This window comes from Choristoneura fumiferana, chromosome 27 (assembly GCF_025370935.1).
Source record: "Choristoneura fumiferana chromosome 27, NRCan_CFum_1, whole genome shotgun sequence".
NCBI classification, from domain to species: Eukaryota; Metazoa; Arthropoda; class Insecta; order Lepidoptera; family Tortricidae; genus Choristoneura; species Choristoneura fumiferana.
The window spans coordinates 5,946,543-5,969,496 of record NC_133498.1 but is presented as its reverse complement, the minus strand read 5'-3'; the positions used below and the strand labels follow the sequence as shown (position 1 = coordinate 5,969,496).

The window sequence follows — 22,954 nt, the reverse complement described above, 5'->3', positions numbered from 1 at the left end:
AAGCACTGCGTGCCACTCGAAGTGTATACGTAAGTCATCCCAGCCTATATACGTCCCACTGCTGGGCACAGGCCTCCTCTCAGAATGAGAGGGCTTGGGCAGTAGTTCCCACCCGGGCCCAGTGCGGATTGGGAACTTCACACACACACCATTGAAGCTTCACAGCTTTGCAGGTTTCCTCACGACGTTTTCCTTCACCGTAAAGCTCGTGGTAAATTTCAAATGTAATTTCGCACATGAATTTGGAAAAACTCAGAGGTGCGAGAAGGGGTTTGAACCCACGAACCTCTGCTTGAGAGGCCACCACGGCTCTATTCGTGAGTATGCGGGAATATGGCAAACCTTGGCTCATTGATGCAAAGAAAGAACTAGTAGATTGTTCAACAAGGGAGGAAAATAACTAATTTCACACGAGATGACTTGGCACCCGAGAGTAGCGAGGGTGCCAATATTTTGAGTGTGATATTGCGTGATATATGTGATATAGTGTGTTATAGTATGATATCACATACTCACACACTTTCGCATTTATAATATTAGCAGGATTAAGTATTAGGATTAGGATAGGATTATAACTTATAAGTATTGATCGGCTGTTAGGTACTCGTTAATTTGTAAACTATGATAGTACGAATTCCTATAAATTCGTCATACACCGTACTATCATTGTGTACTATTGATTTCCGTATTTCTGTTTATCTATATTTTGATAATAACCAGTCTATTTGCTAAATTATCGTCGTCTTTTAAAGTTTGACGTTGTTTTGTTTACCTATCGAAACCAAGTATAGTGGAAACACCTCATCGGAGCGATGGTAGATAAATATCCTGTTATACTTATTACTCACGATATAGTCGGGGTTGCCAGATCAAAATAAATGGGAAATCCCGCCAAAATTAAGATTGGATTGGCCAGCGAAAGCTGAACCCGTATTTTTTCGAAATTTTAATCTGGTGTCATTTTTTAGATTGTCAAAATTGACATATTGTCATTCTATTGTTATTAGATAATTTTGATATTTCTGCTTTAAGAAATAAATAAATAATATTTTGTTTAATTCAACCTCTTACCATCCTCAAAATCCAAATGTTAAAAGATGATATGTTAGAGTTAAATAAGATATATTCAACATTAATCTGGTCAAAATGGTCCAAATTGATGCGTCTGGACTGTACGTAAATGGGCACTGACAAAGGTCATAAAATTTACCAAGGGTCTCCTAAAGTGCATCATCAACTTTACACATTACCACAATGATGTTGATGTATATATATACCTCGTTGAGTTTCTTGCCGGATTCTTCTCAGCAGAGGTTTTCCGAACCGGTGGTAGATTTTTTTGACATTCATAAGTGCTTGTTGTAGCCTAAATTGAATAAAGATATTTTGACTTTGACTTTGACTTTGATGCAGCTTAAAGTCCTGAGTATAATTTAACATTTGGAAATTTTAATAATATCTGTATCAACATCGTTTAATCAGTGTTGTCAGCCATTTTTTTTAATTTGCCGCGCTTCGTCGTGGACAGCTTTCGTTGGCTAGAGTCTAGGGCAACTTGCGGCGGAAGATCTAGTTGAGATTGCAGGTAACCATTGATTGACTACAGGCCCATTCCTAGCAGGTGTAGAAGAGATTCGTAGTCTAAATATTAATGGAGGCGTATAATACCTTTGAGATACCCCACCCAACGAATGAGGCATTGTTGCTTAGACCTCATTAATAATTTAATTTAAAATTCCATCGAATGAATGAACAACTCCATAACCTAACCAATTGAGAAAAGATCAAAACCCTTATTTTGTCAGTTTGAAGTTCAATAACTCGAAAACGGCTGAACCGATTTTGATGAAACATAGCTAGCCTAACATAGCCACTTTAACCCCCTTAAGGAAACTCGCTTTCAGTGCATTGAAATCAGTCCATCCGTTTGAGAGCTTCGTCTTATGACACCTCTTTTAGCGTCGTGGGCTAAAAATAGTTGAAGATATGAAATGAACACTCAAAAACGTAGCTACGTAAATCTTGCTACTTAATTTTTACAAACTTCTATAATCCGTTTGATTTGGAACTTGGTAGAAATGGTATATTTTTTTTCAATTGACTTAATATATTTTTTGCTTCAAGCAATATAAGCCTCTGCCTAGAAGTGGGACATTCATTACGGGCTAATTAAAATAACCGGCCAGAGCGTGTCGGACACGCCCGAATAGGGTTCGTAGCCGTTACGAAGAAATTAAGTAATATTTTTCTAAGGATTTCGTATTTTGTAAGGAATACTACTCCAAGTTTATGTTTATTTTATTTTTTACCTTAGGCTGCTATTTACTCTAAGGGGCTTGTTTTACCATCCATTGATTAGTGTTAACCGACGGTTAAATGTAATGCCGTCTCCGTCTATTCGACAAAACAAATAGTGACGGCATCACACCTAACCGCCAGTTAACACTAATCAATGGATGGTGAAACAGCCCCTTAAACTACTAATAATTCTCAAGAAAACTTAACCGTTATAGTTTTCCTTGCAAGTTTAATATAATTACTACCATCATAAACTTTTTCAAATTTTTCCACCACCGGTGTTAGATTTTAGAGGGGGGGGGCTCAATTTGAATGAAATTCGCACTTTCAAGTTGACTATTTTGCAAACAAATCACTGAATGGAAAAATCGTTTTAGCAATCCTAATGGTTTTAAAAGACCTATCGAACGATACTCCACACTACAGATTGGATGAGAAAAAAAACACCCCACTTTACGGAGGTACTCTAAAAAATTTATTTTGAATTTTTTATTGTACCATTTTGTCGGTATAGTTTACATATACATATTCGTGCAAAATTACAGTTTTCTAGCATTGATAGTCCCTGAGCAAAGCCGCGGATGGATAGACAGACAGACATGGCGAAACTATAAGGGTTCCGTTTTTGCCATTTTGGCTACGGAACCCTAACAAGTTGTCCGCAAAAAATAAATTAAAATGATTATATTCACATTATAATCATTAATTAGTTAATGCAAGGTTACCATGTATGTGGGAGCTTCATTGACTAAGTCTACAGTTCTTTGCAACAACTCTTTTTTTTTAACACCCCATGTACTTTGTACTGTAATTAATTACACGTGTTGAACAAATAAATGATTTTGTATTTGTATTTGAAAAAATCTCTTTCATAGGTTTGTGGCGACACCCCTGCCACATATTGTGTGATCAGCATTTTAGCTAACCACGCGGGGCCCGCGGCCAACGGACGCCAGTCGGTACACAACCACCTTACTTGCCACGCGCCTACCAACGCGCCCCGACTCCCGCCTGGTTAGCCCGCCTTCTGAACTTTCTTATAACATACATGTGTGTTATTAAAGAATATTAACTACCTACTTATTCATCTCTTCCATCCCAGCACGCAACCCGAACTAAAGACATTACCAGTAAAAGGTAGTTACAGTGGTGACCCGTTTTCGAACACGTGCAACTAGATTCGTTTGTGAGCTAACCAGGCGGTTAAATTCAGTGAAACCCAAAGTGACCTCAGAAGTAAAAGCCTCAACAGTCGAGCAGTCAGACCACCGAACTGCTATCTGATAGCGGCAAAAGCAAGATAGCACCGTTCCGGATCAATCTTACACAAACACATATCGTTACATCAGCAAATTTTTTCGCCGAACGTCGTCTCATTCCTAGATATTGCCGCCGGACATCGTGTCATTTGAAATCCATCTTGAAGCCATCACAGCCGCCAAAGCGTGTGGTTAGAGGATCTTCATTGCACCGTCGAGTGTCGTCGCAGGGAGTCATGCCATTACACGCAGAGGTCGCTCATGAAGTCATTACAGCCGCAAAGGCGTATGGCATGAAGACTTTCTCGTCAGAGCATGATCAAGCGGGACCTACAAGCGCCGCATTCCAGCCCAGTCACGTTGCATAGCAGTGGAGCAGCGTCAGCGCGGGCACAGAGCGATCATATTACAAACGTCGTAAACATGAGCGCAGCGTCGATTTATTTGCATCAGCATTACCGTAACAATATAAGAGTACAGTCAGTCATGAAAGAGGTTACAAGTTGTCAATTGTTTTTATTTTTGGCTAAGTTTTTTTTATGTATACATTTTATTTTTCTCAAAAAAGGGGGGGGAGTGATGTGGCGACACCCCTGCCACATATTGTGTGATCAGCATTTTAGCTAACCCGCGGGCCCGCGCGGCAACGGACGCCAGTCGGTACACAACCACCTTACTTGCCACGCGCCCTACCAACGCGCCCGACTCCCGCCTGGTTAGCCCGCCTTCTGAACTTTCTTATAACATAAATGTGTGTTATTAAAGAATGTTAGCTACCTACTTTGTTCATCTCTTCCATCCCAGTACACAACCCGAACTATAGACTTTACCAGAAAAAGGTAGTTACAGGTTAATTTTTAATCTACCAGAGCTTTTTGAAAATAGCTCCCATTCAGCGGTCTTTAGGCCATGTAGCGCCCGTGTGCAATTATTACTTTAGCGCCATCTAGGAAGCGCGGCGGTCAAAATGGAATAGGTACAAAGTGCCACGGCCGGCGCCCCTAACACCGCTGCGTGCACCCGTGTGCAACGCACACCCTGCACTATAGGTAAAGACGCCTCTGCTCCCATTATTGCCAAGAAGCTTCCTATTAAAATTTTCTTACCAATTAAATGATGAATAAAAAAAATTGATGAAACGTAATAAAAACAAACAGGGGGCTAGTGTCTCTTAGTTAAGTACATAACTCAAATCAATTTGAACGATGTGATGAGGATCATAACAAAACTTAAACCAATATAATTTACGTAGTTTACATTCAGTGGAAGTACAAATTGCTTCCATTGTTAAAACAAAGACATTTACGCGTAGCAGCGCGTAGCATATTCCTATTTATTACTATGTGATGACGTATTTATTCACAGATGTCGTAGATGGTGTTGTCATATTGTTGGCGAACGGTGATACCGTGAAATTTGTACATTCGTGATCTAAGAGATGCCATGAATAGTTATTTTACCGGATACCGTCCAACCGAAACTGAACTTTAACTTTCGGCACAATAAATCCGGCTTATTTTAACACCAAACTTATTTCTACACTTTAATATTTGAATAGTTAATATATAATTAAGTTTTCAAAGTGGCATGCTTTTAACTGAAAATAGGATATCTAGGTTTAGATATTTAGGAAGTTGATCTATGTAAGTATAATGCTTAAATCTATCTATCTAATACTTTTAAACGAGCAATTCTTGTATGTATGTATTATTTTGGGGATATCGGAAACGGTGGCTCCAAGGCTTTCGACGAAATTTGGTATGCGGGGAGAGGGTTTTCGGGGACGACAAATGGATTTAGCTTGGTCTTATCACTGGGGTAACGCTTTTATCGAGTTTTAGCATAAGCAATGCTCGGTCGCCCAGGTACTTAATATGAAAACACTTGCACTAAACATTCACGTGTACAAACAAAGTAACAGACACTTGATTCTTCGATACGTCTCTCTGTATTATAAAATAAATTACTCATTTATTCAAGTACCTATATAATTATCGCGAAACAATAGACACGTTGTTCCCAGTATTATCGTTTCAATAAACATGCATTCTACATGCTGCGTTGTTTACTAATACCTAAGCAAATTTATCAAAGTTTTCAATGTTGTCGCTACTGACTACGATTATAATTGATTTAATAAGGAAACCATTAGTTCTAGTTTTTCCGCCGCACTGATAAAATTGTATTTGTTTCCGTCGCAGTTTAGACAAAGCCTAGAATATTAAATTAAAGTAAATAACGACCCATAAAACAAATGTCAGTTATAAAAAACGAGCTACTGTGATAGTATTTGCATATGAATTAAAATAAGATAGGACGTATACGTCGGTGTGTCATATTTACGTAGAATGGGCAATGGCGCGCACTTTTGAAGTGTTTTGTTAAAATAAAATCGGATGACTTAAAATAGACAGCAATTGACACGGAAAATCAGAAAGTCCTTGGACTATAAGTAATTATTTACCCCACAGTACCGATACAAGTTAGTCGCGTTGTAATTTTTCAAGGGTTGGTGATCGGGAAATCGGGTACCCTCGGTTAAGCTCGGTGGTTGTCTCGTTTACTCTAGTGCAAAGTGCAACCTTTCGATTTCGCCTTATCGGTTTTTGCTTTTCTCGCTCGCCCACTCAGTAACTATTTTTAACCTGCAGCGGTACGCACGTATGTGATACATTAAATAAGCCGTGTTTTGTGTTATTGAATTAAAACTGTAAAAATAACTGTTTGTGTCGTTGAATAGAAGGTTTTATCGATATGGCAAAGGTAAATGGCGTTCAGTTATTTTTTTTTGTGATTTTTAATGAGTGCGATTTTAAAAGTATTTCTTGCATCCTTCATGCCACCGGTGACGTTGTGGTAGATAGCTAAAGCAGTGGTAACAATGGAAATAAGAAATAATTATTTTTTCATTGCGTGTGAATGCTAACTAACGGGGTTACATAGTTTTCCTTGTTCGACTCGATTTAGGAAAACTGGTTAGAGAAAATCACTGATTGTTAATTATTACCTTTAGGTATTTTTACGTAGTAATTTAATGCGATATTTATAATCTGTTGGACATAAAAACCGTGACCTAAATTTATCTAAACTAGGTTTTAATTTTTGACGAAATTACGTCGCAGTAAACGAACTGCTGTTAGCTTAAATATTGATCTAACGGCTTCTTTTGATAGTAAAATTATAATTCGGCAATTTCATGATTAAATCGAACACGTACTGAAACATTTTTCAGAATTACTAATCATGATAGTAAATAAATGTTTTTATTATTTATGTGCTGTAATTTTCTTTAAAAAAAAACAATTATAATGTTAACTTTAAACGTACGAAAGATAATTTGTTCATGATTGTGTGATATATATACAAAAACAAAATTGTAACAAAGAAATAAGAGTTTTCCCGGGGAATCAAAATTTCTTATTCAGGCAACATTAATTCACGTCAAATCGATAAACTGAAAAAAAAAACAATCTGTCATTATGCCCATAATTCATGTGATATCGTAGAGAGAGATCGTCGTCTTCGGATTTTCTGTACTGATTTTATCCAGTTTTAATGGCTTCATCAATTAAAAACCTGTTAAACTTCGCGAGGAAATGCTATAAAAACTACGCAGACATGACTAAGAACAGTTACTGGGTATGTTTCCTTTCAATAATTAACTTAGAACGTTTATTAGATTCCGATTAGAATTTCGTAACAATGTCTTGCAGATTTACGTAGGTTACTGTTACTTTTGGCGATGTAGCCTTGCTTATTTACGTAGAAGGAACCTTTTAGAGCGATATTCATTCAATACCGGCGTTTTATCAGTGTTTTTTAGCGATTAGGCGCGCTTTTTCATTTGAAACCTTGATCGATAAAATACCTTATGAACTTGTAATTAATTCGCATCGCGTATTATTTGCTTAAAGTTCAATGCTGTTATCTTTCCTTGATCGCTTCTTCCTATTTCCTTAGTAAATAATTAAGGTTTTGTTTAAAATACACCCAATCGTATAGTTTTTGGGCTTCAGAAGTATGGTAAACAAGGTTGATCTGTGATTTTATTGTAAAAAAATCCTTTACTAAATGTCAGCATGAAACAATATAATTTCGGGGGCAAAATAAAAGTGTAGTACATGGGTTACATTATTACAAAATACTAAAATTAAATATTATTGTTGTCGAAGGGTGATACCATGAAATTTGTACACTTGTGTTGTAAGAGATACCATGAATAGTTATTAACCCCCGACGCAAAAAGAGAGGTGTTATAAGTTTGACCGCTATGTGTGCCTGTATATCTGTGTGTGTTTGTCTGTGGCACCGTAGCTCTTAAACAGGTGGACTGATTTGAATGCGGTTTTTTATTTCAAAGTAGGTTTTTTAGTAATGGTTAAGCCGTTTTTTAACCCCTGACTCAAAAAAGAAGGGGTGTTATAAGTGACGCTATGTGTGTCTGTCTGTGGCACAGTAGCTCTTAAACGGGTGGACCGATAATATGTTTTTTCTTATTTGATAACAGCGATGGTTCTTATACATGTTTTATCAAAATCGGTTCAGCCGTTTTTGAGATATTGGACTTGATTATTATTATTTATAAATTATCAGGCAGGCAGTTGGAAGCAACTGATAGGTGCCTGTATGTAGCTGTTCCTTGTCAAGTATTCTTTGTATTGTTAATGTGTGGTCTAGCCGGTTCTTAAATGGTTCATTTCAGTGCTGAGACTACATGTCTGGTAGTTTGTTCCAATGTCTTGACCACTCTGTTACATAGATCGATTTGTAGCATTCGAAGATGGCGGATGTAGACAATATCTAATTTTGCTATTTCTGTTTCTTTGGCTAGTTGAAGTATAATTTGATAGTGATTTATGCGGCGATTAACCTTAACAGTGAACAGTGATCCCAAAATCCTATATTGCTCTCGTGTCTAACATTTTTTAATGCGCAAGTGTTCTCCACATTGTTTCTGGATTTTACTATCAAGTTGCAAAAACTACAATCACCGTACAACGTCCTTCTCAAAGAGAGTTTACCTTGACACTGGCGAAATTGTCCTATTAATTAGAACAGAAAAGCCATATTTTAAAAGAGAAGAAGAAGACTTTACATAAGAAATGTCTGCGAGGATTGTTGTGTGATCGTTAAAATCGTCTTTGAAGTGACAAGTGGGGGTTTTCAAATTTTTTGTTGGTTAGGTTTTAGATTAGGGTTTAGGTTATTGAACTTTGAAGTGACAGAGGCGGGGGTTTTCCAACTTTCTAGGTTAGGTTATTTTAATCTGCTCTTTGCTGTTGTTTATGAGAAAAGCAGTTGTTTTCAAATGTAGAAAATAAGGAATCAATAGAGTACTAGCTTTTGCTTTGTCATTGTTGTTTTAGAAATGCAATTGATTTGGTGCAATTCAACATAAACACAAAATAAAAGTAAATTAATAATACAAACAATTGGGTTTGTCTAACTAAAACCAAGTATTTGTGATTTTTTCGTAACATTTTTCCTGATTGGCAAGAGATCACCACCGCCCATATAACATCTGCAACACCAGGGGTATTGCAGATGCGTTGCCAACCTAGAGGCCTAAGATGGGATGCCTCAAGTGCCAGTAATTTCACCGGCTGTCTTACTCTCCACGCCGAAACATCGAAACACAACAGTGCAAGCACTGCTGCTTCACGACAGGATTAGCGAGCAAGATGGTGGTAGAAATCCGGGCGGACCATGCACAAGGTCCTACCACCTGCAAAAGTCAATATAAGATACAATCAATATAAGAACAATAAAAGTCAATATAAAATACCACTATCACTTTTTTAAATTAATTGTTTAGAACTATTTTTGTTGATCAATGATCAAAGTCAAAGTCAAAGATTTATTTGTTCAAAAAGCAGGTTACATGGTTAACAGGTAATATGCCAACATTTGAAAGCTCACCACTTTTTGCCGCTTACATGGCATACAGATATTATAACAAGAGATTTTCATCTAGTAGGTACCGACCTAATTTATGCTGTTTTTTTTTTTAATTTATCGTTTACATTATTTAATACATCATTACGTTTTCTTTATTCGGATTACACAATAAAATGAAAGAAAAATGTCTATACAATAAAAGATTACGTATTCATGCAATCTTCATTCTATGTGAACAAATTGAAATTAGTTACCTTATTTTTTATTTATTTATTTATCTATCTAGTTATATGCCATACCGATGCTTGTTTCATAAAGATCACATAGGTATGTTGAGCACCAGCATTAAAAAAATAATTTTATATCATTAGTGTCTAAGTAAAAAGCCGTGGTGGCCTAGTGGTTTGACCTATCGCCCCTCAAACAGAGGGTCGTGGGCTCAAACCCCGGCTCGCACCTCTTGAGTTTTTCCAAATTAATGTGCGGAATTACATTTGAAATTTACCACGAGCTTTGCGGTGAAGGAAAACATCGTGAGGAAACCTGCACCAACCTGCGAAGCAATTACATGGCGCGTGTGAAGTTCCCAATCCGCACTGGGCCCGCGTGGGTACTATAGCCCAAGCCCTCTTGTTCTGAGAGGAGGCCTGTGCCCAGCAGTGGGACGTATATAGGCTGGGATGATGATGATGATGAGTGTCGAAGTGTTTATTAATAGCAGCAGTTCAATGATTTTGCTCATTTTATTCCGTTCCATGCCTTTGTATGAATACATGAGTCATATAGTATGTTATGTACACAAGAGCTTGAGTTTAAACACGCTGCCATATGATTTTGAGCTCAAATAACATTGCAGCATGATTTAAAATGGAATAAAGGTGTGTTGTGAATAACTGCTTAAACTGATTTGTTAATATGCGCTTTCTGTACCACTAATATTATAAATGTGAATGTCTGTGAGTTTTTAGTTGAACGCCTAGAATAACACAATAGTAGATTGTACAACGAGACCTTAAAACGAGCCATTTTAGCCGAGACATTCATATAGTTCGTGGCTAGACACGACGAGGGGATAATGGGTTTAATGCTCGAGTTCTACACTCTTCTTTTCACTTTGATGGCGAGGAAATGAAATAGCAACAGTGGAAACAATTTTTCACTTACTATTGTACCTTTTATTGTTCATGCATTAGTATATTCAGACGACCAGATGGCCTAGTGGTTAGAGAACCTGACTACGAAGCTTGAGGTCCCGGGTTCGCGGCAGATATTTGTATGAAAAATACGAATGTTAATGCTCGGGTCTTGGGTGTTTAATATGTATTTAAGCATGTATCTGTATCTATATAGTTATATTTATCCGTTGCTTAGTACCCATAACACAAGCTTTGCTAAGCTTACTTTGGGACTAGGTCAATTGGTGTGAACTGTGCCGTGATATTTATTTATTTATTTATATTTTGTATTTTCTTTTTTTATTGTATAATTGTTTTTTTAATGTTATTTATTATTATTTTATTAATTTGTAAGTAGGTATATCAATGTCGTACATTTTGATGCTATGCTTAATGCAACAATGTAATTAAAATATATTTATAAATTGTAATAAATATTTTATTTATTTACTCATATCTAAAAAGTCGTGGTGGCAGAGTGGTTTGACCTATGGCCTCTCAAGCAGAGGATCGTGGGTTCAAACCCCGGCTCGCACCTCTGAGTTTTTCGAAATTCATGTGCGGAATTACATTTGAAATTTACCACGAGCTTTACGGTGAAGGAAAACATCGTGAGGAAACCTGCACAACCTGCGAAGCAATTCAATGGTGTGTGTGAAGTTCCCAATCCGCACTGGGCCCGCGTGGGAACTACTGCCCAAGCCTTCTCATTTTGAGGGGAGGCCTGTGCCCTGCAGTGGGACGTATATAGGCTGGGATGATGACTCATATCTAGGTAGTCCCTGCACACTAAGTCTACTTAACTAATGTATTACCCCGATGACCAGCCAAAGTCTTGGCCCGCACAAATTACATTTAAGTGCAATATGGCCCATGAGTCAAAAAGTTTGAAGACCCCTGCACTAGTGCATAAAAACTAATTTTATGTCGCATAGATTAGCATAATACAAACTTTACGAGTATGAGAAGTGAAATAGTTATTTGTGTCACAAGGTAGCAAAATGGTGTATTTACGGCGAGGGCGTACATTGAATCCAGAATGTAGCGAAGGATTCTAAAGTAGAATCCTGAGCGTAATGAGGGATTCAAGTGTTAACGCCCAAGATGAAAATAATTTTGCTCCCGAGTGGCTCATACAACTTTTCACACCGAGCATTAAGAAACTTGAAAAAAAAAATATATTATTATAAAGAACAACCGGCATAGAAAATGGTGTAGCTTAAAAAATGGCATTTGCAATAAAACACTTAGAAAACCCTTGAACAGAAAAGTTGCACTTTGCTCCCTCTCGTCAGGGAGGAAATAGTTATTTGTGTCACAAGGGAGCAAAATGGTGTATTTACGGCGAGGGCGTAAGTTGAGTCCGAATGTAGCGAAGGATTCTACAATAGAATCCTGAGCGTAGCGAGGGATTCTAAAGTAGAATCTTGAGCGTAATGAGGGATTCAAGTGTTAACGCCCAAGATGAAAATAATTTTGCTCCCGAGTGGCTCATACAACTTTTCACACCGAGCATTAAGAAACTTGAAAAAATAAATTTCTAAATTTTATTAAGAACAACTAGCATAGAAAAATGGCGTGGCTTTACAATTATCAACTACAAAAATTGTCATTTGCAATAAAAGACTTAGAAAAGCCTTGAACAGAAAAGTTGCACTTTGCTCCCTCTCGTCAGGGAGGAAAAGTTACTTTCCTGAAGGAGAGGTGTGAAAAAGTTATTTTCCTTAGAAGGGCACGACATAGTATTAAGAATTGAAACACAAATATTTTGATACATTTATCACTGCAAGGCCATTTTCGATGTTAAAACGTTTAACTGATAAGTCGATTTGTAGATGTGTACTGATAGCTGTATTGTATGGTAGATAATGGATCCAATCTTGTTTCTATGTCGTGTAAATGCAACGTAATAAAGCCTCAGTTTTATTACTCGATACGATAAGGCAGTTGTCTCACCGCCAGCGAGGAAACGATTGGCTATCGACTATTTTCTCGCTCAAGAAACGAACAAAAGATATAAGATCCTGTGTGAGTGAAAGAGAGACATATATTAATAGTTGATCGCTGGCGGTTCACACTGCCGGCGAGAACTCGCTCTTACATCATTTGTCGCAGCGACAAGAGCTTAGACTCGCTGAGCTATAAAACTAGCTCAGCGATACTCGCTCAGCAGGCTGGAGCGAGTAGAGCGAGTAATCGCCCGTCATGCTCGAACACTCGCTTTTCACTGCTCGCCCACTCGTTTCTAGTTACTCGCTCTGCTCGCTTCTCGCTCATCGTCGGCGGTGGGACAAGTGCCTAACTCTCTATATGCAGCATGCGGTTTCTTCCCACAGGCGCTATAATAACTATAGTCGATCCAATCGCTTATTTAACTTTTGACAGATCACGCACGTGAAGTTATACAATAATTTTCGGTACAATACTACAGAGAATACCGTACTTCATGGACGGGTACCGCCCACTTAGTGATGTGCCAGCAGGCCACATCGCTCGAAGAACAGATAACCGTTGGGGGAGAAAAGTCCTGGAGTGGCGACCACGAACCGGAAGACGAAGCGTTGGCAGGCCTCCCACCAGGTGGACTGACGACATCGTGAGAGTACCGGGAAACCGGTGGATGCAAGTGGCGAGTTGTCGTTCATTGTGGCGTTCTAAGGGGGAGGCCTTTGTCCAGTAGTGGACGTCTTCGGGCTGATGATGAAACAAATTCAAATTCAAATTCAAATGATTTATTCAGTAAATAGGCCGCAATGGGCACTTTTACACGTCATTTTTTAAACTACCAGCGCTTTCGGAAAGACCGTCATTGCCAAGAAGAATGCGCCGCAAGAAACTTGGCAGAAAGTCATTTTTTCATAATAATATAATTACAAATAAAATACTTAAAAACTATATTATACAATTAAAGAAAAAAAATACAAAAAATAATAATAATAAAAATAATTGAAATCATTGAAACTGAGCCATAACGTTTTGCTCTCCAGAAACTCCAGATGTGCGGCACGGAGGAAGAAATGCGGGAGGTGGCTGCCAGGATCTGCAGGAACTACCTCCACGGCGCTTGGAAGAGCGTGGAGCCCTCAGACTTGGACTTCAAGAGGATCAGGTCAGTGGCATGCCATCTTCTCGGAAAGTGTGATAGAGACATATTTATATTTACAGGTGGTAGGACTAGGACCTTGTGCAAGGTCCGCCCGGATTGCTACCACCATCTTGCTCGCTGATCCTGCCGTGAAGCAGTGCTTGCACTGTTGTGTTTCGGCGTGGAGAGTAAGACATCCGGTGAAATTACTGGCACTTGAGGTGTGTAGGATATGGCCTGGGTCTTGCGACTTACCGCTTCAATCCTCCCGCAGCCACGTCCGAGGGTCCTGGTCGAGGATCGGGGTTGCCGGCAAATCAGTCCATATCACATGCACAAAGCCATAGGTCACTGCACTATTTTCCAGTCAATGAAAGGGGAACTTTAAGACTATTTAAACGTGGCCACGCTAAATATAAATATCATAAATATAAATATCATAAATATCACGGGACACTTGACACCAATTGATCTAGTCCCAAACTAAGCAAAGCTTGTACTATGGGTACTAGGCAACGGATAAACATACTTATATAGATAAATACATACTTAAATACATATTAAACATCCAAGACCCGAGAACAAACATTCGTGTTATTCACACAAATATCTGCCCCGGCCGGGATTCGAACCCAGGACCTCAAGCTTCGTAGTCAGGTGCTCTAACCACTTAGCCATTCGGTCGTTCAAATGGCCGTGGCGCTAGTGTCGCGCCGAAGAACCATTTCCCACGTAAATGGTGCGTTCCGATTTACACAGTTTGTCGTAGACCCAGTATAAAATAAAAGGCAAAAAAAACGAATATTATTAACCAAATTGTGTCGCATTATGTACTCACTCACACAAAAAAAAAAAAATTATTTTATGAAATAGAAATTAACTGTTACGGTACGGAACATGAGGTATCCCATAGGCCTCTAGGTTGGCAACGCGTCTGCAATACCCCTGGTGTTGCAGATGTTTATGGGCGGTGGTGATCTCTTACCATCAGGAGACCCACTTGCTCGCTTGCCATCCAGTTGAATAATAAAAAAAGGTTTTAATGATTAATTTATTACCTTCTGAAAAAATACACAGCCGGAAGACGTCCACTGCTGAACAAAGACCTCCCCCTTAGAACGCCACAATGAACGACAACTCGCCACTTGCGTCCACCCACCCGCAACTCACGACGTCAGTCCACCTGGTGGGAGGCCTGCCAACGCTTCGTCTCCCGGTTCGTGGTCGCCACTCGAGGACTTCTCCCCCAACGGTTATCTGTTCTTCGAGCGTTGTGGCCCGCCCATTGCCACTTCAACTTGCATATTTTTCCAGCTATGTCGATGACTTTAGTTCTTCGACGAATTCCCGTATTCCGGATTCTGTCGCGCAAAAAAATCTAAGCATAGCTCTCTTCATAGCTCTCCAAGAGGCCAACAGTATAAACACACTAGCTTTTGCCTGCGGCTTCGCCCGCGTGGAATTCGGTTATCACGCGCTGTTCCCTCGGGAACTGTGCATTTTTCCGGGATAAAAGTAGCCTATGTCACTCTCTGGCACATGAACCGCCGCCACCTCTGCGCGCTGTTTTGTCATCAAATTAGTTTTAATCATTTTTGAGAATAAATATGTATGTTAGTCTGTAGGGTATTTATTGTACTCGTATGGGCCAAGTTGCCCGAAATAAATGAATTTATTATTATTATAAACTATCTCTATGCTAAAAATCACGTCAATCCGTCGCTCAGTTTAGACGGGCAAACATACAAACACACACACTTTCGCATTTATAATATTATTATGGATTCACAAAAGGATCGTCGAATGTATACAAAAAATAAATAATGCATACTAGTAGTTAGAATACAATAAAATCTCAAAAAATAAATTTACAATGTCAAATAAGAATTGAATTTTATAATAGTACAATACCTACTGCAGAGGCCGAGAAAGAAAGGCTGGCAAGTTCTTTCACGCGGAGGAGTACTTTTCTCACACATGCAATGAAATAAATAAAAACCTCGCACCTCGTTCTGCACAGTTGCGACATACATAATACATAACCCTAAAAACAGAACCAACTACCAATATAAAGTTACCCATCCATCCATCCATAGCAGCCCTTAATTCGTCCGTCTTCGGACATAGGCCTCCTCTCCATTTCTCCACGCCTGGCGATCGACAGCCATATGCATCCATCCTCCACCCGCCTGTCGGCAGCTATATCCTCCTTCCACCTCATTGGTGGTCTCCCTCCACTGCGAGTGTTTTCACGAGGTCTCCACTCCAGTGTTCGCCTCGCCCAACGGTCGTGGTTCATCCCGGCAATGTGCCCTGCCCATCTTATTCCTCTCGATCTCTTCCACCACGTCCCGAACTTTAGTGACTCGTCTGATCCACTCATTCCTTTTCCGATGCATGACAGTTATCCCGAGCATTGACCTCTCCATTGCTCTCTGTGCAACACGGAGTTTCTCTGCAGACTTCTCTGTCAGTGTGGTTCCATTCCATAAGTGAAGACGGGCAAGACACACTGGTTGAAGATTTTGGTTTTAAGGTGCTGGCGAATCTTCCTTGACTGAAGGACTGACTTATTTGCACCGAAGGCCGCCCACGCCTGCGCGATCCGACGTTCTATTTCAGCCACTTGGTCCTCAGAACCAAGCGTAATCCTGTGCCCGAGATACACGTAGCTGCTGACGACCTCGAAAGGCAATGGACAGTCTCCGGCTCCCGGCGGTATGTTGGTCATGATTTTTGTTTTGGTGACGTTCATCTTCAGACCAATTTTTAACGATAAAGTTACCACAATACTTTAATGATCCCTCACCAAATATAACTGAGCAAAATTCGTACATTTTTATACACTAACATAGTCGCCTTCGTGCTGCTTTGCCATCAAAAAAACTGCAAAAAAAAACGTAAACACTAAACCAAACAAAAACTACAACTGGTTAATATGAGTTGAGAAGAATTGCTTTTCTTAGAAAAATGACAAAAGCTGTTTGTTGTGCAAAAAGTCCAATTTCCAAGGTCTATTGTGTCGCGTCGAGCAAAAACGTACCGTAATTGCCTTTATTACAGTTAAAAATGTAGTGGCAGACAGAGTGTGACATTGGTCGACTTTAACCCCCGACGCAAAAAGAGGGGTGTTATAAGTTTGACCGCTATGTGTGTGTGCGTGTGTGTGTGTGTGCGTGCGTGCGTCCTGCGATTCCGTGCTGTCACCGTTTTTACCCGACTGCCCAAAGGAGGGTTATGTTTTTCGAGCGTATGTATGTATGTGGGTATGTATGTCCATTTCTTTGGTCCTCGCTGCAGCCTAAACGGCTAGACGGATTTCAACGGAGGTATCATTGGATTCGTCATAACTGTCGGAGTGACATAGGCTATATAAAATTTCAAAATGGCGTCTGCGAAAAAAAATATGGCGGAGGAATGAAAAAAAATTTTGTATTGTAACAATATGGGTATCAAATGAAAGCTAATAATTAGCCCATTCTAAATATATATATATGAGTTATAATACTTTTAATATACTATTTTCACAGAAATATCAAAAAAGTATAAAATAAAAAACATTAAATTTAAAAAATCAAAAAACCCGACTGCTTTAATAACTAAAGTCGGGTTTTTGATTTTTTAAATTTAATGTTTTTTAAGCAGCGGTTTGGTCGCACCTTGATTTGATGTATAAAATAATGATACGAAAGTCAATGAGACAAGTACAAGACGTGAGTTGACGCAAACTCATTCGTTCAATAGATAATTATAAGTGGCATGTGCTTCATAATCATATCATAGGTAATAAAGTCAAAATATCTTTATTCAATTTAGGCTATAACAAACACTTATGAATGTCAAAAAAAATCTATTACCGGTTCGGAAAAACCTCTGTCGAGAAGAATCCGGCAAGAAACTCAACGAGGTATATATTTTTTTTAACAGATTTACAATATTATTAATGATATGTATACATCACAAGTATTAAACACAAATTTATTTTTAACACAGTAGGTTCGCTATTTGAAGGGATCGCTAATGCGTTAGAAAATTTTTAAAACCTTGTGTTAATAGAAATGTTAAAACCTTTTTTTTTTATTCGTCCGGATAGCAAACAAGCAAGTGGGTCTCCTGATGGTAAGAGATCACCACCGCCCATAAACATCTGCAACGCCAGGGGTATTGCAGATGCGTTGCCAACCTAGAGGCCTAAGATGGAATACCTCAGGTGCCAGTAATTTCACCGCAGTAAATTAACACAAATCAAAAATAACACTGTGTAGATACTAAAGTACAACTTAGAAAGCAAACTCGTTTACTTACCATGTTGCCGTTTACGAATACCTGTTTATGTCAAAGAACTAAACATGGCCGATTAGTGGGCAACAAGTACCATGTACTACCGCTGGCATGCATGTACAGTCGGAGTAAAAAAAGGTTATTTCCCTTTATGGGCGGTGGTGATCTCTTACCATCAGGAGACCCACTTGCTCATTTGTCATCCAGTCGAATAAAAAAAATTTTTTTTTGAGGTAACATTTAATAGGCCATGAAGTTAACTTCTCTAAGACACAAGTGGACTGCGATTGGTTAAAAGATAATCAAGAATTGAGATATTAATTATGTGCTATACTTAATCCATAAATCGTTGTGCAAAAGTGCGTGTTTTTAATTGTCACATGTTTAGCAAAAGGAGGTTAAAAAGTGAGTTTTTTTGTGTTTCTTATGTATCAATATTAAAATCTGCGGTCCCTTGAAGCCCTGAAAAAATCAAACTTTTAATTCAACGCAATCAAAAGTTACTGTCATTAAACAACGTGTTTCCATACAAATAGCAGTGCACTGAAAACCTATAGGGCACTTCCAGTTGTCCTGGAAACTTGAAATTTGGTATGAAGGTAGCTGTTATAACACAACCAGCTAGAAGTTTGAAAAAATCTTGATTTTTCATGTCTGCCTGTAAATATCATTGGCCAATATAATCTGACCCCACACTGCGTACATTTTGCTTAAGAGTAGGGCTCTGCATACACTGGATGTATTAAATCACTCGGAAAAATCGAGAGAAATATGTGCACGGAACCCTCGGTGCACGAGTCCGACTACGAAACTCGAAACTCGGAAGTTCGTGTCGTGCGGTCCCTCTGACACTATTTAATACGAGAGCGAGAGGGACGGTACGATACGATACGAACTTCGAGTTTCGTAGTAGCCCTGCAGTCTGTTGTTATCTGGGATCGATTATGACGTAGTTAAGTCCGTCTACGTCGCAGTGTAATCCTGCACGATACAGAATGTGGGCCAGAGGAAAATACCACCGATAACATACTTACGTTAGGGTTGCCATGCCCCGATTTGAAGCACGGTGTCGCGGCGTCCTGGCCTATAAGCAAATTGGGATGCACCAAAAAAAAAAACCTATGGTTTTTATTTTATTTATGGAAAGAATAGGATATTTTAAGATACCATTTTTATCGATTTTGAATTTGGATGAGTATTTAATTTTTTATATATTTTTTACGAAATACGCTGGATGACGTCACAGTGAGACAGCCACGTTCCATTGCCTAGAAAAAATCAGGTCGTACATAAGATAATCTGTGGCATTACAATCTGACAATAATACAAGCACGGCTTAGGGTCCTAAATGAACCATGACAAATAGTTTTATTTATTTCTCTTGTTTTAGCTTCGATTATTCCTATGTTTGTTTAATGGTGTGATAGTAAATAGATATTTTGTATTAAAATCTGATATTTAAATTCTTTTATATTTACTTGTAACGTCGTAATAATATACCGTTTTTGTCAAACTTAAAACGTAAAATTGCTAAAAGTGGCTCCGAAGCGGTAACGTTTCGTGTGCTCTGCCTACCCCATTTGGGAATACAGGCGTGATGTTTGTGTGTGTGTGTGTGTATTATTACATAATCATATATTTTTAGTTTTATTGATTTATTTTAATTAATTTATTTGTAGTTTTATATAAATTAAAAACTATTTAAAAAATATGTAGAAACTTTTTTGTTTGCGGCTGTTGACACCTGATCTTGGTCTTAAGTTGGTCTTAGACGAAGATTTTATTTTATGCACTAGATCATAAAAAGCCATTTTATGTCGCCTAGATACAGCATAAACACGAACTTTACGAGCATGAGAAGTGAAAAATTATTTATCTAGTGCATAAAATAAAATCTTCGTCTAAGACCATGGTAATCAGGTGTCAACAGCCACAAACAAAGAAGTTAATGTATTTTTTTTTCATAATTTTTAATTTATATAAAATAAACCATCAATCAAAATAAATCAATAAAACTAAAAAATTATAATTATATAGTAATGCATGAAAAATAAAATGTACATAGTACTTAAGTGAACAATTGTTTCCACTGTTGCTATTTCGTTTCCTCGCCATCGAAGTGAAAAGCAGAGTGTAAAACTCGAGCATTAAACCCATTTTCCCCTCGACGTGTCTATCCACCCTCGCCATACCGGCTCGGGTGGCTATATGAACGTCTTGGGTAAAATGGCTCGTTTTATGCTCTTGTTGTACAATCTACTATTGTTTGTCCACAGCGGAGGCCTGTCCAACTTCCTGTACTACGTAGCTCTCCCTGAAGACACTTCCAAGCTGAAGACGCCTGAGTGTTACCACGACGAGGATCATGGCAAGAGTCTGATGCGGTCCTGCTCATTCTCAGCTGACGAGCCGAGAAAGGTATACTACTATCCTACTATCCTACTAATATTATAAATGTGAATGTTTGTGAGTGAGTGAGTGAGCGAGTGAGTGAGTATGTTTGTTACTTCTTCACGCTGAAACGGCTGAACGGATTTGGATGAAATTTGGCAAAAAGTTAGTTTATAAACTGGATTAAAACATAGGATACATTTTATCCCGATATTCCCACGGGATAGGGATAAAATCTTGAAATAACAACCGCTGTGCTTAGAGTCATGAAATTTGGTATGTAGGTTGCTGGACGTCTGAAATAACACATAGGCTACTTTTTATCCCGATATTCCCACGGGATAGGGATAAAATCTTGAAATAACAACCGCTGTGCTTAGAGTCATGAAATTTGGTATGTAGGTTGCTGGACGTCTGAAATAACACATAGGCTACTTTTTATCCCGATATTCCCACGGGATAGAGGTGAAATATTGAAATAACAACCGCTGGGCTTAAGAGTCATAAAATTTGGTATGTAGATAGCTGGACATATGGAATAGCACATAAGCAACTTTTTATCCCGATATTCCCACGGGATAGGAATAAAATCTTGAAATAACAAGAAATGCATTTTGTGGTAGGGCCTTGTGCAAGGTCCGCCCGGATTGCTACGACCATCTTACTCGCTAATCCTGCCGTAAAGCAGTGCTTGCACTGTTGTATTTCGGCGTGGAGAGTAAGACAGCCGGTGAAATTACTGGCACTTGAGGTATCCCATCTTAGGCCTCTAGGTTGGCAACGCGTCTGCAATACTCCTGGGTTGCAGATGTTTATTGGCGGTGGTGATCTCTTACCATCAGGAGACCCACTTCCACGACACCACGACGATGCCACGTCTATAGCACAGAGTACTTTTTTTCTTTTTCTTTTTTTAATGCCACGTCAATAATTGCATTATTGGCAAAGGCAATAGGCCTATACAGACGTGCATATTATTCTCTTTTTCTTTTATTTATATTTGTGTAGTTAAGATTTTTATGTTGTAAATTACTTCATTTGTGTATTGTGAAAAAAATGTTTTAGTTGTCGTGTTCACTGTTGATGTATACTTTTAACTCCTAAATGGTTCCAACGGAAGACCAGCGTCGGCCGCAAGGTTGACATCATGCTGAGTTGGGACCATTTCGTGACAAATTTATTTCCTTTTTTTCTTTTTGTAAAAATGTCACGAATAAATTTTTCTTTCTTTCTTTCTCTTTCTTTCACTTGATCGTTAGCCATCCAGCCGCATAAAAAAATCGCTATACATGTTCCAGGTGCTTCTAAGGATCTATGGACAAGTGCACGGCGAAAGAGCGATGGACGCTATAGTGACGGAATCTGTCATATTTACACTTCTATCTGAACGGAGACTTGGGCCCAAATTGCATGGTGTGTTCTCTGGAGGCAGAATTGAAGAATATATACCGGTGAGTGAACAATCAAACACCTTTTCAACACCCGACATAACATAACATAGCATAAGGCACTTGTCCCACCGCCGACGATGAGCGAGAAGCGAGTAGAGCGAGTAACTAGAAACGAGTGGGCGAGCAGCGAGAAGCGAGTGTAGTTTTGTCGCTCGGCTGTAAGCGAGTGTTCGAGTGCGAGGGGCGATTACTCGCTCGTGCGGGGCGGCCGCCAAGCTGACATCGCTGAGCGAGTATCTATAGCTCAGCGAGTTTTATAGCTCTTGTCGCTGCGACAAAAGATGTAAGAGCGAGTTCTCGCCGACAGTGTGAACAGCCAGCGATCAACTATTAATATATATGTCTCTTTTACTCACACAGGATCTTATATATTTTGTTCGTTTCTTGAGCGAGAAAATAGTCGATAGCCAATCGTTTCCTCGCTGGCGGTGAGACAAGTGCCTAACGTAACATAGTTTTAGTGCTAGTTCTAGTCTTAGTTTTAGGTGGTACTTATGGAGCCAAAATAAACCTTTCTTTCTTTCTTTCGACGCAAAAGGAGGGGTGTAAGTTTGACTGCTATGTCTGTCTGTGGCACCGTAGCTCTTAAACGGGTGGGCCGATTTGAATGCCGTTTTTTTTATTTGAAACTAGTGTTTACCCGTGGCTTCGCACACGTAAATCCTTAGATCCAGCAGCTGAATTGAAATTTTGGGATTTTTGAAAAATTCCCTTGGGAATTCCCGAATTTAAATCATGGTTTTCATTGACGTTACATTATCACTCTAAGCCCAGCGGTTGTTATTTCGAGATTTTTTCCCTATCCCGTGGGAATATCGGGATAAAAAGTATCGTATGTTTTAATCCAGGTTATAAACTAACTTTTTGCCAAATTTCATCCAAATCCGTCCAGCTGTTTCAGAGTGAAGAAGTAACAAACATACTCACTCACTCACTCACTCACAAACTTTCACATTTATAATATTAGTAGGATTAGGTTGTCTAGCGATGGTTTTTAGACATGTTTCATCAAAATCGGTTCAGCTGTTTTTGAGAGATTGGTCTTAAGTGACAAAGTCGGGGGTTTTCATAACTTTTGTTGGTTAATTTAGTTTCACCTGTCCCGTTGTCTGTCTG

At 38.9% G+C, this 22,954-nt stretch overlaps 1 protein-coding gene across 2 annotated transcripts; it reads left to right on the top strand.

The window, feature by feature from the left end:
- Positions 1–6,178: 6,178 nt before the first annotated feature.
- On the top strand, positions 6,179–21,886 carry LOC141443455 (choline kinase A2-like). Of its 2 annotated transcripts, none has more exons than XM_074108760.1 (4): positions 6,179–6,320; positions 13,618–13,739; positions 20,273–20,414; positions 21,686–21,886. In XM_074108760.1, exons 1-4 carry the CDS (start codon positions 6,312–6,314, stop codon positions 21,881–21,883), a joined length of 471 nt encoding a protein of 156 aa, XP_073964861.1. In that variant the 5' UTR covers positions 6,179–6,311; the 3' UTR covers positions 21,884–21,886. The 2 variants fall into 2 exon arrangements, with proteins under 2 accessions (XP_073964861.1, XP_073964860.1); XM_074108759.1 differs by lacking the exon at positions 6,179–6,320 and adding an exon at positions 7,058–7,196.
- The last annotated feature ends 1,068 nt before the right edge of the window (positions 21,887–22,954 follow it).